Consider the following 8,461-nt stretch of genomic DNA (forward strand, 5'->3'; position numbering starts at 1 on the left):
AGTGAATTGGAGATTAGTTGAAAATGCCTGCCTGATTGAACACAAGGTTCTGCAGGAAAGAGTTTGAGAAGCTGATAAGACAAAGAGTGTTTATGGATTGTTCCGGATGATGCATTTGCATGCTCTCTTGAGATAGGGTCACATCTGACAAATTGCGTCTGTGCGAAAGAGTGTTTTACGTGATTAGTTTGTCCCACCCTTCCTGTAGTCTGATGCTCTTAAAGGTTTCTTCGAGAAGCTGGGCAGTGTGAGAAGTCTAGACATGGACCACAACAGCTACCCAATGAAGAAACTGGGCTATGACAGCAGGGACTACCAGAGAGCGAAATCTAATAGCTGTGACTATTATGTTAAATACTTTCTTCTGTCTGCCAGCATCATTCAGTTACTGATCATCCTGGGGCTTGTCCTCTTCATGGTCTATGGGAATAATCAAAAGAGCCGACAGAGTCACCTGGAGAGCAGTCGCAACCAATCAGTCAAGTTCATCGATGATATTAATGATCTGCATGCCAAACTGAATAGACAGCATAAAGAAATTGAGAAATGCCGGTCCACGGTGTTCAATGTAACAAACGATTTGATGAGGACCAACGTGTCTTTGATGGCATGTTCCCAAAAGGCAAGTCTTTCTCTCATAATTTTGAATGTGTGATGCTCCCCATGGGTCTCCCTCAGCATTTCAGGCATCAATCAGTAGGTGGATCATTGTCTCAGCCCTGGCCTCAAAAAGTTGTGGGATCTGATCTCACTTCAGAGACCCACTGACACCTCCCGTCCCCTACTGATGGGGAGCTGCACATTGTAGGCGTTGTCTTGACAATGGAACCAACATGAGAGATGCCACTGCACTGTATCAAAGAGAGGCTGAGGATTTTCTCCCTGGAGTCCTGGCGCTTCAGCTAAAATAGTTTATCTATCTGTGTAACACATTGTAGCCCATGGGAGCTTGCTGTGCACAAATGAGCCGCTGCATTTACTTCTTTACAACATTGGCCAATGTTGGACAGAAGTGAAACAGTCTCTTTGTTCCAGTTGATGAGTTTCGTACAATGCACTCAGCATAGCCTTATCCCCTAACTGATATCATCTACCAACAGGAGCAGAAACAGAAGTTGTTGGACAAGCTCAGCAGGTCTGGCAGCTGTCCTGAGGAAGGTTCACTGGACCCGAAACATTAACTCTGATTTTTTCTTCATAGATGCTGCCAGACCTGCTGAGCTTTTCCAGCAACTTCTGTTTTTGTTCCTGATTTACAGCATCCTAGGTTCTTTCGGTTTTTATCTACTAACAGGCTGTGGCAATCAGCAAATCAAACAGGGGATTTAGGAGAAACTTCTGAAACTAGAGTGATGGGAATGTACACTCACTGTCGTGCGTGGGTTTATGGTGAACGGTATTGCCATGTATTGAAGTGAAAATGAGAAGTGCAGGTGAGAGAAAGGAATAGGGGTGATGCTGACAAGGTGATTTAAGGAAAGTCACCAGCATTGATTAGTTGGGCAGAATGGACTCTTTCTAATCTGTAAATTCAATGGATAAGCTTATCAGAATACATTTGTATTCTTTTATCCTCATGTGTTTATCCACTTTCCACTTAAATGTTTCAATACCATTCATCCCAGCCACTTCCTGTGGGAGCAAGTTTCACATTCTCAATATTCTATGAGTAAAAACACTTCCCATGTATTCTTCTTGAACTTACTGGTGACCATCTTATATTTACAACTCCCAGTTTGTGCCTATCACTTTTATCATCTTAAAGACTTTCATCAGGCTGCCCTTTAGCCTTTCTTTGCTGGAGAAAAGAGCCTGATATTTTTGGTCTTTCTTGGAACATCTCGGTCTCGGTGTCATCCTTATAAATCTTTTATGCACCTTTGCCAGGTTGCCGACAGGGAAAACTGTTCACAGTACTCCAAATACTGTTGAACCAAGACACTAAAGAAGTTCAATATATCCCCATGATCTTGCTGTTTTTCGATTCTCTCACTCCCTGGGAATTAATGCAATCACTGTGTTGTTTTACAGTCCCATTGACTTGCGCTGGTCCTTTTAGTGATCTGTGCTTCCTGATCTCATTCCTTGACAATATTTAAATTCTTACTTTCCAAAGAGAATGTGTTCTCTTCATTCTGCCTCACAAAATGAACCACCTCACGCTCACACCCCCTACGCTGCAATTTACTTGCTATTTAACTGCCATTCCTCCTCATTATTAACAATTTTATGTGATCTTCAAATCTTGAAATTGCATGTCTGAAGTTGCACAAATGACGATAATGAAGATATGTGACTCAGCACCAGTCTCTATGGGGCACCTCTTCCCATCATTTGCCCAAGTGAGTAATTAACTTTAGCATTAACCCTGAACTTTTCTTTTAATTTTTCCTTTGGGTCCCAGGGGCATTATAAGACCATAACATGTAGGAGCAGAATTAGACCATTCAGCCCATCGAGTCTGCTCCGCCATTTGATCATGGCTGTTATGTTTCTCAACCCCATTCTCCACGTTTCTCAACCCCATTCTCCTGCCTTCTCCTTGTAATCTTTGACCTATTTACTAATCAAGAACCTATCTCTGTCTTAAATATGCTCAATGATTTGGCCTTTATAGCCCTCTGTGGCAATGCGTACCACAGGCTAACCACCCTCTGGCTGAAGAAATTCCTTCTCATTTTAGTTCTAAAGGGTCATCCCTTCACTCTGAGGCTGTGCCCTCAGGTCCTAGTCTCTCCTAGTAATGGATACATCTTCTCCACATCCACTCTATCCAGTCTTCTCGGTATTCTGTTAGTTTCAATGCAATCCCCCTCATCCTTCTAAACTCCACTAAGTTCAGACCCAGAGTCCTTAACTGCTCCACAGATTATTCTATAGACTCTATGCTTCCAAGAAAATGTAGCTTGTTTGTTGTAAAGTGTTTTGTTGCATTTGAGAGCCATGAAAGTCACTAAGTAAATATTAATTCATTTAACAGTTATACTGTGAAATGCACCAGCAACATGAACAGCTTCTATTTAAACAGCACCTTTAACATAGCATGACATCCCAAGGTGTTTATTGTTACATGAAACAATATTTGACACCAAACACACACAATAAGGTTAATAGGGCAGATGATCAAAAGAGGCAGGGCAAATCAGGACAGATTTTCTACACTTAATGGTAGGGTCCTGGGGAGTAGGGTGCAGGTCTGTTGGGGTGCAGGTCCATAGTTCCTTGAAAATAGAGTTACAGGTAGACAGGGTAGTGAAGAAGGCATTTAGTATGCTTGCCTTTATTGGTCAATGTGTTGAGTGTAGGAGTTGCAAAGTCATGTTGCGGCTGTACAGGACATTGGTTAGGCCACTTTTGAAATACTGTGTTCAGTTCTGGTCTCCCTGCTATAGAAAAGACGTTGTGAAACTTGAAAGGGTTCAGAAAAGATTTAAAAGGATGTTGCCAGCTTTGGAGGATTTAAGCTGTAGGGAGAGACAGAATAGGCTGGGGCTATTTTCCCTGGAGTGTCTGAGGCTGAGGGGTGACCTTATAGAGGTTTATAAAATCATGAGGGGCATGGATAGGATGACGAGGCAAGGTCTTTTTCTCAGAGTAGCAGAGTCCAAAACTAGAGGGACATAGGTTTAACGTGAGAGAGGAAAGATTTAAAAGGGACTTAAGGGGCAACTTTTTCACACAGAGGGTGGTGCGTGTATGGAATGAGCTGCCAGAGGAAGTGGTGGAGGCTGGTACAATTACAACTTTTAAAAGGCATCTGGATGGGTACATAAATGGGAAGAGTTTAAAGGGAAATGGGACAAATGCTGGCAAATAGGACTACATTAAGTTAGGATATCTGGTCAGCATGGATCAGTTGGACCGAAGGGTCTGTTTCCATGCTGTACATTTCTATGACTCCATGACTCGATTTGCCAAAGCATTAGGGTTCAGGGAGTGTCCAGAGAGCAAGAATGAGGATAATTTGAGAAAAGGGATTTTGAAGCTTGGGGATCATGCAGCTACCTGGGGAGATCCCAGAAAAAATGCTGAGATATGATGTTGGTTCCGACTAGATTCTCCTCCTCATTCAAATTGCTGATGGTCACAGGCTGATCTTGTCCATAAGAACCAGAGCATGAGTGAGTCACTGAAATGAGTTCAGCACCTTGGGAAATATGCACCTTTTCCTCCAGCAATGAGTTAAAACCCATCTCATTTTATTTATCTCCAACAACCACGACATCTACGTCCTTCTGAGATCGCTGCACTCCTCAAATTCCGTCCTTTCGTATTTCTCCAATTTTAATTGATCCATTATCAGTGGATGTGCTTTCAGGTGCCTGAGCCCAACCCCCCCTAAACCTCTCTCTGTCTACCTGTCTCTCTCTTTCTCTCTCTCTCCTTCTCTCTCTCCCTCTCTAGCGCAGCACCACCCTCTCCCCAAACCCTGCCCCGTACTCCGCCTCCTCTCAAGCTGCTTCTCCTTAAAGTCTACTTTTTTGACCAGGATTTTGGTCACTTGCCCTAATGTCTCTTTACATTGTGAGCTCTCATACGTTGTCTAACAACACTCCTGGGGAGGCTCTGGGTATGCTTCACCACAGCTAAGGCACGAAGTGAATGCAAGCTGTTGTTGTACTCGGTGCTCCCCCTGTTCCTATTCAAGGTCATCCTATCCCAGGATCCCCCTCCCTCTTCTCCTCAGCCTGTCATTTCCCTCTGAATCCAAGGCCAGGTCAAGCCCAACTTTGCCATCTTCCAGCCGTAGCCTCGAGGATTGAAGAAGGGTCACTCAGCCCAAAATGTTAACTCTGATTTCTCTCCACAGATGCTGCCAGGTCTGCTGAGCTTTTCCAGTAACTTCTATTTTTGTTTCTGATTTACAGCATCCACAGTTCATTCAGTTTTTATTTCGGAATAATGTGCAGTGATGAGCAACAATAACTCTGGTTTCTTTGCACCAACAGAACACCACCAAACCACAGCCAGGCCTCCGTCCACTCCCTTACAGTAAGTCTGCACAAGAATGTCTCACTCAGTCCATCTGACTAGGAGCTAGGCTGCTCAGGGTTACGTCAGGAAACACTACTACGCACAAACGGCCCTGTAAATCTGGAACTATAACCCCCGATCCCAACCAAAAACCTGCTGAAAATGGAGGGACTGTCTAATGAGGAGAGGTTGAGTAGGGAGGGCCTGTACTTGTTGGAGTTTGGAAAAATGAGAGATGACCTTATTGAAACGTATACAATTTTAGAGGACTTGACAGGGTAGATGTAGAGAGGTTGTTGCCTCTTGTGGGAGAGTCCAGAACCAGACGGCATAATCTCACAATAGGATGTCACCAGTTTGAGACAGAGATGAGGAGGAATGCCTTCTTTGAGGGTAGTGAATCTGTGAAATTCTTTACCACCAGATGGCTGTTGAGGTTGGGCTGTTAAGTATATTCAAGGCTGAGATAGACAGATTTTTGATTAGTGAGGGAGTAAAAGGTTATGGGGAAAATGCCAGAAAGTGGAGGATTATCAGATCTGTCTTGGTCTCATTGAATGGTGGGATGGACTGAATGGGCCAAATGGCCTACTTTTGCTCTTATGTCTTATGGGTGCAGGATAATTAGAATTTCAAAGCTGAGATTGATAGACTTTATTGGGTTAGGGGTTTAAACATTACAAACCAAGGCTGGTTCGAAGGATAGAAGACAACCATGGTCAAATTGAATGGAGGAACATTCTCAAGAGACAAAATGGCTACATTCTGTTCTTTTGCTAGTTGAGGACATAGTTTTGTCACATTCTTCATGTAACAAACTTAAAATGATTCAAAGAAGATGAAAAGGCAACATGTGGAATACGCCTTTCCCACAGAGAGTGGTTAGGGTCTGCAGTACACAGCCTGGCAGTCTGGTGGAGATAGGTTCACTTGAAATGTTCAAAAGGGAATCAGAATGACGCTCCAGGAAAAATAGCTACCGTAGAGTCATAGAGCTGTGCAGCACAGAAACAGACCCTTCAGTCCAACTCGTCCATGTCGACCACATATCCAAATTAATCTAGTCCCATTTCCCAGCATTTGGCCCATATCCCTCTAAACCCTTCCCATTCATTTACCCATCCAGATGCCTTTTTAATGTTGTAATTGTACCAGCCTCCACCACTTTCCCTGCAGCTCATTTCATACACACACCACCCTCTGTGTGAAAACATTACCCCTTAGGTCCCTTTTATATCTTTCCCCTCTCACCTTAAACCTATGCCTGCTGGTTTTGGACTCCCCTATCCTGGGAGAAAGGCATTGGCTATTCATTCTATCAATGCCCCTCATAAATTTATGAACATCTGTAGTGTCACCCCTCAGCCTCCGACGTTCCAGGGAAAATAGCCCCAGCCTATTCAGCCTCTCCCTGTAGCTCAAACCCTCCAACCCTGGCAACATGAAAAGACAAAACTGTGCGGTTTGAATGGGAGAAGGTGGGAGAATTCCACTATGTGAGGTGCTGATTAGAAGACTAGGCACAGACATGATCGCTCAAATGGCTTGTTTCTGCACTGCGACAATTTTGTGAATCTGTGATTTTTTTTGTCCTCCCCATCTGCATGTGGCAAATTCAATCCCATTCTCACCATGCATTGCAATCAATAACATAGCCAGCTGCTTTGCACCTAATGTGCATTTGTATAGGAGAAGGTCTCATGCAGGCAATAATAACCGAAGCAATTGCATTTGAGATTGTTTTGTACAAAGTAGAAAATATTAACCGTTTTCACATCTTTTACAACTTCAGACACGTTCCTGCAAAGACAATTTGGAATATGGCCATACGATGTGCTGAAAAGAAACTATTCAATCATTCAAAGGCAGATGGTAAGGATGAAAGCTGATATTGAGCTCCAACAGGCGAAACACAACTTGGAAGTGACAAAACTGAAAAGTCAGAATTTGGAACTACTCAGACAGCTGACAGATCAGAAAGGGAACTGCACAGCCATGAGCAAGGACTTTAAGACGATGATGGAGGAAACCACCATGGTTTATGCAGAAGGATTCAGGAAGGTTGTGGAGAAGATAGGAGGGCATTATGACCCCAACAAATTGGAGCAAATGAGAGCAAACTGCACACCACTGACTTCCAACTTCCAGAGGCAGCTCCAACAGAGGATCGACAACTTTGTCGCAAACTTCAAACACATCTGGCAGAGTAACAATGAACAATCCTCAAGGATAAGCAACTTGGAAAAGAAGAACGAGGAATGTCAGCAAGAAGCAGCAGCCCAGCTCCACCAATTCAAGACAAAAGAGTCTCAGATGCAGGGCGAGAAGGAGAAATACCTCGCAGAGAAGGTTAAGCTCCTGGAGGAACGGAATCGGCTGAAAACTCAGCTGGCAGTCTTCAACACCAATTTCCTCCTCAACCCTGGATCCAGCAGCACCAAACCAATGCCCTGCCAAAATGAATTTGTAAGTTTGCGAGGCCGGGAATGGGGCGGGGTGGGGGAGGGTGTGTGTGTGTGCATGTGTGCGTGTATATGTGTGTATGTGTGTGTGTGTATGTGTGTGAATGTGTGTGTGTGAGTGTGTGTGTATGTGTGTGTGTGAGAGTGAGTGAGTGTGAGTGTGTGTGTTTGTGAGTGTGTGTGTGTGTGTGAATGTGTGTGAGTGAGTGTGTGCATGTATGTGTGTGTGTGAGTGAGTGTGTGTATGTGTGTGTGTGAGTGAGTGTGTATGTGTGTGTGAGTGAGTGACTGTGTGTGTATCTGTGTGTGTGAGTGAGTGTGTATGTGTATGTGTGAGTGTGTGTGCATGAGTAAGTGTGTGTGTTTGTGTGTGAGTGAGTGTGTGTGTGTGTGTGTCTGTGTGAGTGTGTATGTGTGTGTGTATGTGCATGTGTGTCAGTGAGTGTGTGTGTGTGTATGAGTATGTGTGTGAGTGAGTGTGTACGTGTGTGTGTGCCTGTGTGTGTGAGTGAGTGTGTACGTGTGTGTGTGCCTGTGTGTGTGAGTGAGTGTGTACGTGTGTGTTTTGTGTGTGTGTAAGTGAGTGTGTATGTGTGTGTTGTATGTGTGTGTGACTGAGTGTGTACGTGTGTGTGTGTGTGTGTGTGTGTGTGTGTGTGTGTGTGTGAGTGTGTGTGGGTGACTCATTTATTTCAGGATGGGTGAATGGGTGAGAACCTAGTCAGAGTACAGGAACTTCCAGGGTCATAACCCACAATCAAAGGTTTCAACTAATTGGCAGAGAGACCCAGAGGAAAATGAGAAGAGATTTGTTCAGACAGGGTGTTGTTAAAATCTGGAAGGCTGTGAGGTTGTGAAATTGGGAAGTTTCAAAAGGGCAATTAGGCAGATGATAATTTGCAGAGTAACCAGGGATAGAAGTTGGAGACGCTTGTACAGGGCAGGCTACATGTGGGGGCGAATTATATCAGAGATTGTAGGAACTGCAGATGCTGGAGAATCTGAGATAACAAGGTGTAGAGCTG

The 8,461-nt window shown here is 44.1% G+C and overlaps 1 protein-coding gene across 1 annotated transcript in view; it reads left to right on the plus strand.

The window, feature by feature from the left end:
• Nucleotides 1-239: 239 nt before the first annotated feature.
• Nucleotides 240-8,461, plus strand: part of plvapb (plasmalemma vesicle associated protein b) — a 21,075-nt gene continuing 12,853 nt past the window's right edge. Inside the window, exons 1-3 of the mRNA XM_048614142.1 lie at nucleotides 240-622; nucleotides 4,950-4,992; nucleotides 6,767-7,440. Of these exons, the coding sequence (XP_048470099.1) occupies nucleotides 263-622; nucleotides 4,950-4,992; nucleotides 6,767-7,440 (1,077 nt within the window). The 5' untranslated portion in view covers nucleotides 240-262. The remainder of the gene's footprint in view (nucleotides 623-4,949; nucleotides 4,993-6,766; nucleotides 7,441-8,461) is intronic.

The sequence above is a fragment of the Rhincodon typus genome, chromosome 29 (assembly GCF_021869965.1).
Source record: "Rhincodon typus isolate 14 chromosome 29, sRhiTyp1.1, whole genome shotgun sequence".
Classification (NCBI taxonomy): Eukaryota; Metazoa; Chordata; class Chondrichthyes; order Orectolobiformes; family Rhincodontidae; genus Rhincodon; species Rhincodon typus.